At 38.5% G+C, this 14,728-nt stretch overlaps 1 protein-coding gene across 1 annotated transcript in view; it reads right to left on the bottom strand.

The window, feature by feature from the left end:
* Positions 1-676: 676 nt before the first annotated feature.
* amacr (alpha-methylacyl-CoA racemase) overlaps positions 677-14,728 on the bottom strand; it is a 36,861-nt gene continuing 22,809 nt past the window's right edge. The window contains exons 2-6 of the mRNA XM_056404113.1: positions 14,084-14,339; positions 12,985-13,128; positions 9,198-9,358; positions 2,672-2,858; positions 677-1,878 (exon numbers count right to left, since the gene is read on the bottom strand). Coding sequence (XP_056260088.1) covers positions 1,469-1,878; positions 2,672-2,858; positions 9,198-9,358; positions 12,985-13,128; positions 14,084-14,339 — 1,158 coding nt within the window. The 3' untranslated portion in view covers positions 677-1,468. The remainder of the gene's footprint in view (positions 1,879-2,671; positions 2,859-9,197; positions 9,359-12,984; positions 13,129-14,083; positions 14,340-14,728) is intronic.

The raw sequence follows: 14,728 nt of genomic DNA, 5'->3' as shown, positions 1-14,728 counted from the left end.
TTCATTGTTGGGTATTTTATTCATTTTCATTCTCTTCACTTTTAGTTGCCTGATTGTATTTAATGTTAACTTTGCTGAATTCTGTTATCTTGATTTTCCCATGCGAAGCACCTTGCAACTGCTAAGTTGGATGCTTTAGAAATAAAGTTTATTATGATAATGATTATTTTTCAAATCAGTGTGTGAACCTAACTTGTTAATGCTAATTTCTGTTGACAATTGATTTAAATTTATTTATGATGCATTTAATTTAATTCTGCCTCTGTCTTGACACATACAGCAGAATTATTTTTGTGTGTTTGTAGTTAGTGTGGAGGAGGAAATAGAAGCGAGAGCCTTGTTCTGTCTCCTTCTCTCTTTGATCACCTTAACTTAACGCAGCGAAATTAATGATTAAGTTGCTCTCATTTACATATTTTCTTCCAGGTTCTGATCTGTCAGAACAAACAAATGACTATGAAACGTGATTGCTCATGAACAGCACATAAAAACTACCTGTTAATCAGGCTGTCAAAGTCAACCTGCTGTGCTACGGATAAAATCATTATTCTACTGTCACAGCATTAACAGAAAAAATGAAGAAAAAAAAGAGGGCAAAAGGATAGCAGTTATCATAGAGAAAGATAAAGGAAATAAAAAGTTTGAATGTTAAAATACAGCCTCAAACATGTTTCTGCACCAAGACGTTTTTAATAGCATATAGAATACAACATACACAATTATATTGGCTAAAGTATGAACGTATGATGGAAAACCAGTAGTATTTTTATCATTTCTTCACCGTACCTCCCAGGAGTAAACTCCAACTGAAATAATTATTAAAATAATATAACCTAGACACAGATAAGCTCTATAAATTGGGTGAATGAATTAGGCAATTAAAAATTATGACTTTTTTTAAAGGCCATTTTAGTTTTTGCAAAACTTGATACTTTCATGTTCAGAGCTCTCCAGCTGCCATAGCTAACAGTTGTATGTGCAATCAGTGGACTTAAGGTATGAAAATGTCAAACTAAGACGTCCTGGTCTATTTATTTATTATTATTTTGGTAATTCTGACTTAATTTTATTTTTATTTATTCCGAGCTGTAACCATGTACCATGAGAGCCCACAGGATGGCCTTTCACCTTGTCCAATCCAGGCACGCCTACACTAGAGGTGTGTGGGATATGTAAACTCTGCTTATACTAGAAAACATGCGTTGCAGTAGCCTGAGAGGATTGATGCAAATGGGTGAGATGGAGAGATTTCTCAAGCTTTCAAACTACATAAATACTCAGCTCGAATGTCTTGGTCATGAAAAGAAAAGAAATTTTTCCTTTTCATTTTCCCTTATCATTTGATTCTTGAACAGTTGTGTTAGACATGATTTAGATGGCAGGTCTTCAAAGTCAAAGTTCAGTTTGATCCATCCTTAACTAAACGATGGTGCAGCCGTGGATTTTAAAACTGCTGAATTGTTCTCCTCTACAGTTTTGCCTTGGCAGCATTACACTCTACGACCCCTGCTGCTAGCATCTGGTTTATCTCTGACGATGTAAAGCCGTACTCCTCGAGGACCTTGACCGTGTGTTCTCCAATAACTGGGTCAGAGGTGAGGCACGGCTCAGCAGGAGTCCGAGAGAGAACCGGGGCAGGCCGGGGGCTTTCCTCCCCGTTGGAGTCCTTCATGAAAGAAGCTCTTTCCTGGTTATGTGGGTGGGAGCTCACCTGGTCGAAAGACAACACAGGTGTAACGCAGGCATCGGTCCCATCAAAAATCCTCGACCAATCTGCCTGGGTCTTTGAAGCAAAACGCTCTGTGAACATCCGTCTCAGCTCTGGCCAATCACTGAAGCTCATCTGAGGAGGCAACTCTTCAGCGTCCAACTGTAAGCCTATGGGGAAGAAAAGACTTACATTTAACCTCGTGGAAAAACATGAGCAAAGCAAAATTATGCAAAACAGGGAAATGTTTAACATGTTAGAGCAGTGTTCGATCACAATAGCCTGTTGATCTTTATGGAGCTCCAACTCGGTCACAAGGTATTTCACTTGAAAGGTAATTTGTTCATTTATATCTGATGTGTTAAATTATTTAAATTGCAAAGAAAGCTGCTCTCGTTTGACATAATTTATTCTTTTTTTTTTTTTACACACGTTTCTGTATAGTGAGTTCACTTTTTCAAAAGTATTCACACAGTCAGCACAACAGTCAGTGGGGACTCTGTGTATAACTTTTCATTGCTTTGACACAAAATGCATTCACTGATCACATCTTTCAAATTTCACAAATAGCTTTCTCATTCCAAATTCAACCAAAATCTCCATCTAAAACTGAACAAAACACTCAGTTACTTGAGCTCAGACTGCAATTTGCCACATTCTGATTCATCTACATCGAAAAACTGATATCAGGTGAGGGAAGTGAGCAAGAGAGGACGAGGACAGAAAATGTGATGTGAGAGAAGACAGCGTTGACAAGCACTGTCCTATACATGTATTGTATGTACTGTACTAACACATTTTGTATTGTATTACTGTATTATCTTTTGAAGCAAGCTCATCGTGCATTAGTTTAATTGGAGTTCTGTTGTTGTTGGCATGTCAACAGCACACGTGCGACACGAGTGACCACCATCTCAGAGGTTTATTTCATCTATAAAAAATGCCTCCAATTTGCATACGAACCCTTAAGTAGCTGTCTGTAGAACTGTGGTTCTATGGCACCCACAGCCATGTGCTTTCCATCTGAAGTCTGGTAGGTATCGTAGAAGGGCGCTCCGCTGTCCAACATGTTCTCTCCTCTGGAGCGGTCCCACATACCAATACTACGAGATTTCCATACAAATGAACCCACATATGCAGCTCCTTCCACCTGAAATGGAGAACTCAAGATAAGAGGCTTTTTATATCGCATGATATTATATTATGTTCTATTTCTATGCATAATAACTCAAATCTACTACATAGCACACCAAGGTGTGTGAGGCATAACTGTTCTTTTCAGCTATTCGCTTATTCCTTTATGCAGAGTGCATTAAATTCATTAAAATTGCAAACAACCCTTTGTGTACACTGCTATATACTGTATGTCAGTTCAAGGATATAGCTTTTTCATATGGCATTCATATGTCATGTGGTAATTATTGGGTATTTCAGGAAAGCTAATGAAAATACTGCACATATGGTGTCCTGCTGAATTTATAAACCACCATCTGCCTATACTCATAATGTATTTGAGTCTCCACATGTGCACAAGCTATTACAGCTGCTGCTGCTGCTGCTGCTGAATGAAGTAAATACCTTAACAAAACAATAACTGAAAGTTGGGGATGATTCTCTGAATGTGTTACATGTAGTTTTGAGTTACCAAAAAATATGAGACCACAAACAGAGAGTGGGTATTGAAGAGTGGTTATGTCTTTTTTTTTCAGTGACTAGCAAGCATGCCTCATAAGAAAAAAAGGCATTTTTCAAGTAGCTTGCCGTCCCTCTTTATTAATGTGGCTCACATTAATTAATGTGATCATTCAGTAGCAGGCAAGGAGAGAAGGCTGTTGGTCTCTCTGTGTAAATTAGAGGACTGAACATGCAACACTGGCCGCTGCTACCTTACATCACTTTAATTTTACTGTCTCCAACTTCAAATCGTTGCGAGCAAAATCAGTTATAAAATAGGACAATGCACAGGGCTACACATGGACACACTTGTCACTTGTCACATATTTACCTTATGTGTAAAAATTATTTACACTACTAGCAGTTAAGGTGCAACATTACCACTCATTTGAAGCTGTATTTCTGGCCACGTGGTGAATGTAAGTCCAATATTCACTCTCACTAAATGCTCCACAATGTTCTCCAGCTAGTTTGTGTCTGTCTGCTGTTTGGTGCTGAGCGGGTAGTGTACAGTGGTTTTGTCCAGCTTTAGAGCTGAACAGCTGCAGCCAAAAACAACGTGTGAGAGCAATGAGAGGAGACCAGAAAAGTAAAGTTGTGGGTGGGCCAGCTAAACAAGGAGCTGCAACTCTGTAAAACCAAGAGGAAGATTCTGGTGATAATGCTCTGTAGGATTTGATACATGTAAATATTGATTATAGCTACTTTAAATGCCCCAGTAAATTGCCTCTCAATTGTTAAAAGTGTGAAATATAAATATGTCTGTCAGCCTTGTGTTAAACTGGCAACTTGCATCTTAATGTAATCTAATGGTACAACTGTTATTCATTGTGAATGTGTTGAATTTTTTTTTTTTTTTTTTTTAAGGTGTATATATTCAATTTATATTTTATATTCAAATCTTTTCAGCTGTGTTAAATTCACTCAGGCTTGTTGTCTTGACTTGTTTAGTTCGTAATCTACTTTGCCCTCCGCCAATAAAGCATGACGGAATTGCCTCAAGCCCACTCAATCCTCAAAAGGATAGATAACATGCTTTAAACTGAGTGGGCTGAACTGGTATTATTAGACCTTTAAAGCACATTTAAGGGAAAATTGAATGTCACATCAGCCCTGAGACAGATTGTGTTCTATCTGTGATTGCATCTGGCCCCTGCGTTGGCACTCTCATCATAATTACATGGTTTTCCACTGACAAACAGCACCTTGTGATTCTGTAACATCTCAGTGAAGATTTGCTTTTGTGGTACTTAAGGATTTAAAAACTATTTGATTTTCAAAAACAATTCAATTCAGTTGACAGTTAAGATATATATTGTGTTTTGTATTTTTTTATAGTTCATAGTTTCGTTTGCATCTTGTTTATGCTGTTAAAGTTATTAGTTGACAGATTCCAGATTGATTGTGTATCGATGTATTAGTAATGCCTTAAGGCTCCAGTAGGGGGAAGTTGCGCTTCTCTCCCCCACTCAATACATACGAGTGAAGACGAGAAACGTGTAATGGTTTCATCCCTCTTCCCTTGTTATTTTGCCTATTTTAAAGGTAATTACCACACAGCAAACATTATAAATGTAGCGATGGGTTGATCAATTGTTCATCTGTCATTGCTTGTTATTCTGAGAGAAAGGTTGTGAGTTTTTGTGTACATTTGTTTGCTTAAGAGTTTCAGGCTAACTTTATTGCTGTGTAAGCTAGCTACTGTCATCTTCCCGCTCGAGCGTCAGACTATTGTTATGCCATTTTTTTTGTATTTGAGACTCTTGATAGTGAGATATGATTGTACTGTATGTTCTTTTATCCCCGACTCAATACATACGAGTGAAGACGAGAACCGTGTAATGGTTTCATCCCTCTTCCCTTGTTATTTTGCCTATTTTAAAGGCGCAACACTTTCAGTTAAATGCAGATTTGAGTTTCAAGGCACCATTTATTGTAAATTACTACAACTTATCTGAATGTTCAAGGTAATTTTTATGGGTTTTTTTTTTTTTTACACTTGCCAGTGTAGTTGGGTGATCTGACTGAAATTAATATCACAATATTAAGAATATGTTCCCAATATAAAAATGGACATTGCTAAGCATATTGGAGATGACTCTGTACTTGTACAACAAAAACAACTAATTTTGTTAGTATATGTTCAATTTACTTAGAATCCTTAATCTAGAGAACGGAATTTTCTAGAGCATTAAGACTATTAGAGCTTAAACTATGAATAGAAAATTAATTGGCAACTATTCTGATAGTAGATTTATCATTTGAGTCAATTTTCAAGCAAAACATCTGTTTGAACTTTGTTTCTACAAAGTGAGGATGTGCTACTTTTCCAAGTCTTTTGTCATAGTTAACTGAATATATTAGGGATTTGGATTGTATGTGTGCATGTCAGTGCATGCCAGTCCCTCTTGTTAAGTTGGTCTTCCCCACGTTTATAAAGACAGGGACCGCCGGCACAAGATGTGGCACAGCGCAGGTAGCAATGCCCAGGTGAAAGTACCTGCAAAGATTTCCCTCATGGAGGCAGCCATGTTTTTCCCTAATAGGCCTCTGACAAAGCAAGAGACAAGACTGGAGCACAGGCGGACTGACCGGTGGGATTACTGGCTCAAATTCATGAAGTATTTAAAGTTTCTACCGGCTCTACCAGTGTCTTTACCGGTGAACAAGTCCAAGGCTATATTTCTATCAATGTCCGACCATGAAGCCAATAGCTGTCTGGCTTAACCAAGATGGAGAACCTTCGAGCTGCTAAAGGGCTCGACCTTGACTCTGAAGAACTGGCTTTTCTTCTCCATTCGTAAGTAACTTGATGGCAACATTATGTAACGTGTTTGTTTTCATTAGTGACTGGCTACAGAAAGCATAATAATATTAGCTAACTCGCTGTTACAGATATTATTAAAGTGTTCGGCTAATGTTGCTATCGCTAGCTGGCTTGCTAGCGTGAGCTAACGGTTGCGATTGGATTGTTTTTGTTAGCTGTCGTGTACACAGGGCAGCTTAATTCAGTCTTACTGGTTAGTGTGTGTGTGTGTGTGTGTGTGTGTGTGTGTGTGTGTGTGTGTGTGTTGTGTGTGTGTGTGTGTGTTTCACTGGGCTTCGTAACACCTTGTTGACTGGGAACGTGAAGGGAGGGGGGGATGTGGCCGACGATGCTGGTGGAGTAGCGCGACATCTAGTGGTATTGCCGATCGTTTACAGAACCTTTACGGTTAGGGAAAGACTGTGGTCTGTTTAAATACAGAATAAGTTCTGAGTGAGTGACTTCAGAGACGACATGTATATTTACATTAAACAAAACCATGATCTTTCTCTAACCTTAACCAGAGTGCTTTTGTTGCGTAAGCTGAACCACAGACAGGACTCTGGATATGAACCCAGGCCTCTGTTTGTGCTTTGTATGCCCACTATCCACCCCACTGTCTCATGACAATTTTGCTGATTAGATAAATGAAGTGTTTCATTCATTCAAAAATACCTCTGAATACCTCAGTGAATACAGCCAGTGAGAATGTTTCCTCCAAAATATATTTTATGTTGCTATTTAGTGGTAGGGAAACCATTATACTTGTGTAACTTCTATACAAAAGTTGTTTGAACACATATCTTGGACTCAGTTATGATGTTCATTTTTCATTATTCTCTGATATTTGACAGACCCAACAACTCATCAATTAATAAAAATGGAAAATCAACAACAACACAGAGCTGTTGTATTGAATTGCAATGGTTTGTACCTAATGAGGTGGCCACTGAGTGCATTTCGACTCAAAAAGATATCAACACTCCAGGAGCAAAGATCTGCATCCACATACATATTCAAATCACCTACTGTTTCACAGCAGCCTGTGGACAAATTCAATGTTTTTTGTTCATATACAGAGCTAAATGCAATGCACACAAACTGTATCTGGGCAAATACAGAGACAGGCATGCATCCATCCATGTATGTTTATCCGTGTATATCAAATCATTGACTCTTCAGCTGTCAGATGTGCTGGGATTTGATCACTGAACTATGACTAGGATGCACACTTTTAATTTTTCTGACTATGGAAATCTGATATAATTTAAAATGTGAGTCTTGCAGATAAAACGCGAGACTCTTAGAGGCTGTAATAGGAGTTGAGTGTGGAGCTGCTCTGCAGGTGCAAGGGACTGCACTGTAACTGGATTGAATAACGTTTCTCATGATCGAATAATTACCGTAAATTGTATTGAAGAAAAAATACCAGTAATTATGTTAAATATTTATTAAAAAATGAAAAACATCTATAGATGTTTAAACCTAAACCTGATAACCTAGACCTGCTTTATGATTGGAGTTATAGAACTTGAAAGATGGGGGTATTTTAAAGACATTATGGGAATTGTTGAGGTCAACTCAGCTCACTTTTTAAAACCTGTCTCTGACCTATCACAATATTCCCAAAGATCCAGACATTGTCCGTCTTTGTCTAATTCCAGACATCTTTGAAGGCTACAGTAAGTCTATAGAGTGTATCAAAACTTTGTGTTGAAACCTCTTTATGAGATGAAGATGAGGGTCAACACCTAACTGTAACTGGATAAATGTCAAGACGGCTGGAAACTGAAATAAAATATAAGATGGAAAAAAGATGTCTTTTGAGGCTCTGCTGGAGCACAGGTGTGCAAATTTGGCAGCTGACATCAATGCTTTTAGTGTTTGCCCTTCAGCTGGTTCCCTTTGTCCTTTGGTCCTGAGTGATTTGAATGGATCACCAGTCAACTATGACCAGTCAATAACCACTCAGCTGTATCCTCTTACACCTGAATACAAGCAAGAGATTAAATACTGAATTGGAACCTGCTGACTGCTTCTCCTGCTTTGCTCATATTAATTAAGTTAAGTCCAGTGTAATCCTGGAAGAGTCGGGAGACCCTTAACTTTATGTAGGTGACATACTAAATCACTGCAGTGTCCACTGCATTTTCATGATCTAAAAACTGAATTTTGCACAAATACCGTATTCAGAGTAAAATAAATTTACACAACTGAATGTTCTACATATAGTACATCCATATGTTTGTTTAAAATAGATCCCATGAAGATTTGTGGGGTTGTCATATTAAAAAAAACAAATGCACCTCCTTAAGGAGCTCATTAGATTGGTTCTGCTTTGTAACCTCCTCACTCCTTTACAGCCAGTGGATGTCAGGCACAGCAGGATTCAGAGACTTTGATGTGTTGTTAAAATAACTTCGCCAAGGGCCGTCAGCAAGTGATCATTTATCCTACTTTAAGTGGATCGTGAGTCACAGTTTTTCACGGTGCAGTGCACCATTACCTGGAAAGGTACCCCACTGTAATACGGAATAAACTGTCGTGTAGTTTGTAGAAGGAGAAAATTAGTTCTGCTGCTTACCTGACTTGTAAAATCTTTGGCTCTAAGCAAAGATTTTTCCTTTCCTTTGCCTCTGAGCATAAATTGCTTTGTGATGTTTGATAAGTCTTAACACAGTCTGGTTCGTATATCATCCACTCACTGGAACCTGCAACAATACAGCAACACGGCCGCCCTCGCATACGATTTGTTTTCTGGAGCTCCCTACAGCAGTGTCTGGCTGCAGTTTGTACAGAGCATCTCCATTGTCATTTGCTTGAGCTTGGTTTTTGTTGACTCTGGTGGAAAAAATACTCATATGCATATTTATGAAAATGGAAAAAAAAAATCTGTTTGCGCTTCTGTTTACGCATTCTGTGGAGCAGCTGATGCTCTGTGTCATACTGACCGCTTTGGCTGACTCAGCGCAACAGTACACATTTATTGGAGTCTGACAATATACCTACCATGCTAGCATCGATGATCTGTCCTTTCCCTGACTTTGTCCTCTCCAGCAGTGCGAGAACTATCCCCAGGGCACAAGTCAGACCGCCTCCCGCAAAGTCTGCTAACAGATTCAGTGGAGCATAGGGCTTCTCTCCACTGCGACCCAGCCGAGATAAAAGGCCTGTGAGAAAAATGAAGAGACAAAAGCTTCACAAAAAATGTAATGACAGCCTCACTGGTGGGAGAATAATGGAGTTCTGAATGTGAAGGAAAATTAATTAGTTCAGTCACTGAATGAATCAGGGAGCAATGCCACCTGATAAAACATCAAACAGTAAAGGTTATCAGTCCATGCAAACAGGAATGCTATCAACTGTACACAATTACAACTCTGATAACACACAAGTGCAAGTAATACCTTCAAGGATTAATTTTTATTTTGTCTGATTGAAAATTGCTTACTTGGTTAAACCACCATGCAGCGTTTGTACAAGGCTTCTTGTTCTTTCGTTGTTCTTTTATCATACAGATATTACAAAGATCCTTGTACCAGAAAAGTACTGGTTTCTGTCTGATTGTAACTTTCTCAGTTGTTATAATCCTATTTTGTCTTATCTCTTCTTTAGAGATGTTGTTTTCTTTGGTCTGTAAATGCTGTCTAATCTGTGAAAAACAACCCTACACGAAACACTGTGACATGTTTATTGTTACAGTAGGGACGCTGCTCTGAATATTAATTTTGTTTATTCAAATAGTTGTTCTTAAAATGTCACAAATTTGTTATTCATGTATTAGTAGCTCCAGGGTCACTTTTTTTTTTATAGCAAGTCTCTAGATTTTTGGTCCCTGCTGAATGGCACCCATGGTGTTGTTCATTCTATATTCTGCAAAACACAGACTGAGCAGGGCTACCAAACAACCATGCAAACAAATGAAAAAAAAATACGTTTCACGTTTCATTTACGTACAGGGCAAAAATAAAGGTTTAAAACAAAGCACAACATACTACTGCCTCGAAAAGCTGTAAATCTTGTCATTATGACGGCTGTACTAGAAAAAGGAGCCGACAGGTTTACATAACAGCTTACATTACCAGTAGTTAAACTAAACGAGAGTTGGGAATGCATTTCTTGTTTTGGGGTATGAAATTACCAGATGGGTGTGATACCTTTAGCACCCTCTGGTGGTTTCTAAAGGGTGGTACATATACGCATCCACCTTGTTTTGTGTTATCGGAGTATATTATCCGTAGGGCTGAGCTTTAAAGATAACCACGATCACTTTTGTAAGTCTTTATTTTGGGTCTTAAAGGAAATGTGAATCCCAACGTAACATGCTGTTTGGCCTTGTGTCTAAATTGCTGGTGTCAAGTCAGGGTGCATTTTTGCATCAGCCAGCTCCCTACTTTTATTCTTTTCTACTTCTTTATATCCTTCAAATCACATCTGTGTGGACTAATGAGCAGAGTGTGTGTAAGTGAAGCATTTAAAAAGTTTGCCTTTCAGACAATTAAAGTGAAAATATTGTTGCAGACTATTTCATTCCCCTAAGTTATTAGCCATTAAACATGAGTGGTTAGATTTATAATGGGCTAATTCTTATGGCCAATTAATAAAACAGACCATCACAGAAAAGTCTCTGAAAAACCTGTAATTTTGTACTTTAAGACCTTATATTAAATGATTACACTTCGGAACATTTGGTTTGTTTTTAAGTTAAAACACTGAAACTAAGTGAGAGAATTGGAAAAGCTTAGCTTTGGAGGTGAAATGGTTTTCAGTTAATTTTCATTAAGTGCACCCACTTCATATTCATATCTTCATATCTGCCTCAGAGCAGTGTGGAGGGCTGTAGTGATGGTATCCTCCATGGATCTGTTTGCTTTATAAGCAAACTGGTGAGGGTCGAAGTTTCCTATATGGTTGGGATACCTGCATCACCCTCCTGTGGTATCTGTGGTCTGTACATATCAGACCTTGCTTTAAGAGTTGGAAGTCATGTCTGAGTAAGCAAAAATTGGTGTTGAGCTTTTGTATCTGATTTTCCTGCTGTGGATCTCGGATGGATTCACATATCCAGTTCCATTTTCGACCTGGTATAATACTTTGATTTTCTTATCAAACAGATGGACATCACCCTCAGCAGACTGGATCAGCTGCAGCTAATCAATTTCAAAACACCTACAATGAAAAGTTTGCGCTCTCTTGAAGCTGGTGTCTGTATTCAGCCAAACATTATTTGTGGGCGAACAGACGCATCATTCTGTAACAAACGGAGACCTGCGTCTGATAGTTTGTTTGAAAAGAAATTTGAACCCATTAAATTATGAGGCAGATCTGGTTAAAGAGTTCGATCCAGGATTTTTTTTTTTTGTCACTTAACATTGCAAGCATTAGGGAATTTTGCAACATTTTCGTCAATTTCTCAAAAAATAATGTAAGGATCTTGATGTAAAAAAATCTACTACTACTTCCTTTTTTCTATATATCTTTTTCTAAGAGTCGGACAGACATGTAAGATTGTTTGGCCTTGGTGGGGATATGCACTCTGCTGAAATGTTGACATTGTGCAGCAGTTAAGTCTTTTATTTCATGTTTCAAAGGTCATGAAGAAGTAGATGGACTTGGTTCAAAACAAAATGTAAACACAGAGAAAAAACAGTGAATTATCCACTTCTATCATCTCTATAGATCAGGGGTGTCCAAACTTTTTGCAAAGAGGGCCAGATTTGGTAAGGTGAAAATGTGTGGGGGCCGACCATTCAGCCTGACATTCATTGAACCATTAACATTAAATACAAATGAACTATTTTATGAAATTTTTATTGCAAATGGCATACTTCATTTTTTTTTTCATTTTCAAGTTTTTGCCAAAATCTCTCTGTCTTTCATATTTGAAGACCACATAAAATGAAGAAAAAGTCTGTCTGGAAAAAAAACTTTTGGGAAGATGAAACATATCTAGGTTCATTAGAAACATTACATATTATTCACTATTAAATGCTCACTGTAAACTTCTAAATTCAAAACAGTGGTCCGTGCATATTCAAAACTGTGGTTTTGATCATCACAAAAAAATCAATCACTGAGATTTTAGAATTTATTCACCTCAGAGGACTAAACACATATCTTGCCTGCACTAATGTGAAGGGTGATACTGAGATCTCCACTGCAGTATGTAGGCCTAGTCCAGGTCCGGCTCAAAAACAGTGGTTTTGATGCGCAAGACGTCACGCAGGTGAGAGTCACTTAGTCTCGTCCTCACGCGGCTCTTGTTAATGTTCATATCTTCTCGCACAAGTATGTCGAGACAAACAAGCTCAGCATTTTCTTAGCAAATGTTCAAATCTCTTGGAACCTGCCTTCATCCAGCTGGTAGAAGTTGACAAGAGGGAGCTGTTGGTGCCGACTGCTTCGTAATTCAGCAGAAAAATACTCCAATTTCCACTTGTCCTGGAAGCGGCGGCCCTCGCTGTCAACTTTTCTTTTTTTAGTTACAGTCGCCATGTCAGAAATGGGCTGAAAGGCTCACACAAGGGTCACGGCGGCGAGAGTGCGGCCAGAGGTCTATTGCCATTTTCTGGTGAAATGTAAAATAGCTTTTTTTGTACGTGTGTATTTTATACTGTGGTCAACACTGCTGGCGGGCCGCACATTATTGATTTTATGACACAGGCTGTGGGCCGGTGAAAATTTGAACACGGGCCACAATTGGCCCCGGGCCAGACTTTGGACATGCCTGGTGTAGATGCTTGATCCTGTTCCATCAGTCTGCAATCTCCCAAATATATTAACAGTGTGTTACTACCTGACATGGCGAGGTAGTTGATGTCATGCCCAGCTGCAGTGGCGTAAGATCCAACCTGTCCATACCCCGTCAACCGAGCGTAGATCAGACGAGGATTTTCCTTTAACAGCTCCTGTGGGCCGAGGCCCAGTTTCTCCATCACACCTTAGAGATAAGTTGATAATATAATGTCACCAAAAACATTTTTTAATCAGTATCTGCTTAAGTTGATTCTCAGTCAGTGTGAACCAGCCTCACTTTAGCACTTTTGATCTTGGAATAACATGTTTGTTTTTTTCCCTCTCAAGTCTGTGAAATATTACTTCTTTGAACATCACATCATAACACTTGTTTGTATGAAAAGATCTTTTGGTATTAGTACTATAAGACTTTATTGAAAAACTGATATATTTCACTGTTTACATGAACTTTTATATTTCAATATTAAAGACAAATTAAAAGAATTTTACTTACTCTTAATTGAGTAAGATCCAACTAAAATGGTTATTGTTCAACAGAAATTCTGACTAGTGGGTGAAAGGAACTCAGTACATTCTCAAATACTGTATCTAAATACAATTTTGAGTTACTAATACTTCCATTTTATGCTACTTTATACATACTCCACAACAATTCAGAGGGAAATAATGTATTTTCTACAACACTACATTTATAGCTTTAGGGAGCAACTTGAGACCCAAATAGATAAAATGATTCAATATTTCACAAAATAAGCAACAATTAAAGAAACTTAAAAATAAATAATTAAAATAAATAATTATAGCTATAATTTTGTCTTCTTTCCTGCCCTATTTATTACTGTACCTTACAAACCCCTCAGATTTTATTTGTGATCTCTGAAGGGGGCATGACCTCTAGGTTGGGAACCACTGGATTAAAATGACTAACTGTACATAAAGTAGTTAAAAGTAGCTCCACCTTGAGCAGCTACAACAGTAAAATGCTACTTTTAATAACATCACTCACATTGGTAAATTTTCTGCAGAATAAGTATGACTTTTGACACTTAACATACTTTCATCTAAAAAGGACTTTGAATGCAGGACTTTGTGCTTGCAATGGCGTATGCTTTTGGCTCACATAGCATCAGTGGTCTGACCTTTACGATAGGGCTCAAGCACGACATCAGACTGGACACAGAGCTTCCTGAGCAAGGCTACACCCTCAGTAGTCTTCAGATTGATGGCCACAGATTGTTTTCCCCGCGCTTGTGTATCCATCGCCATGGCTACCTTGGTCCGGTCCACGCGGATCACCTTGGCTCCAAAGTCTGCCAGGATCATGCCACAGAACGGTGCAGGAGCCAGGCCCGCCAGCTCAATAACTCTCACTCCGCCAGTGCCATGATGAAAGGACTGTAAATTGGAATATTTAAAAACACCTGTCGGTATAGTGTAACACAATGCAACACCAATAGCAACACCACCAATAGGGTGAAGGGGGGGCTCACATCAGATTCTGTGATGTTATCAGGAATTTCACTGGTAAATACTGTTACTGATGTCAGGTACAAACAAACAAAATGTTTTTACAATGACATTATGGCTGCAGCACAGGTTAGCACTGTCGCATCAAAGTGAGAAGGTTCTGGTTTCCAGCCTTGGGATATTTCTGTGTGGAGTCCCATAACCCACAGACATGCATCTTAGATTAATTGGTGACTCTAAATTACCCGTAGTTTTGAATGTGAGTGTGAATGGTTGTTTTGCTGCAATTAACAATTATTTTCACATGACAGCAGCAC

The sequence above is a fragment of the Seriola aureovittata genome, chromosome 18 (assembly GCF_021018895.1).
Source record: "Seriola aureovittata isolate HTS-2021-v1 ecotype China chromosome 18, ASM2101889v1, whole genome shotgun sequence".
In the NCBI taxonomy this organism is placed as follows: domain Eukaryota; kingdom Metazoa; phylum Chordata; class Actinopteri; order Carangiformes; family Carangidae; genus Seriola; species Seriola aureovittata.
The sequence above is the reverse complement of the archived record's forward strand: the minus strand, read 5'-3'. Positions and strand labels throughout refer to the sequence as shown.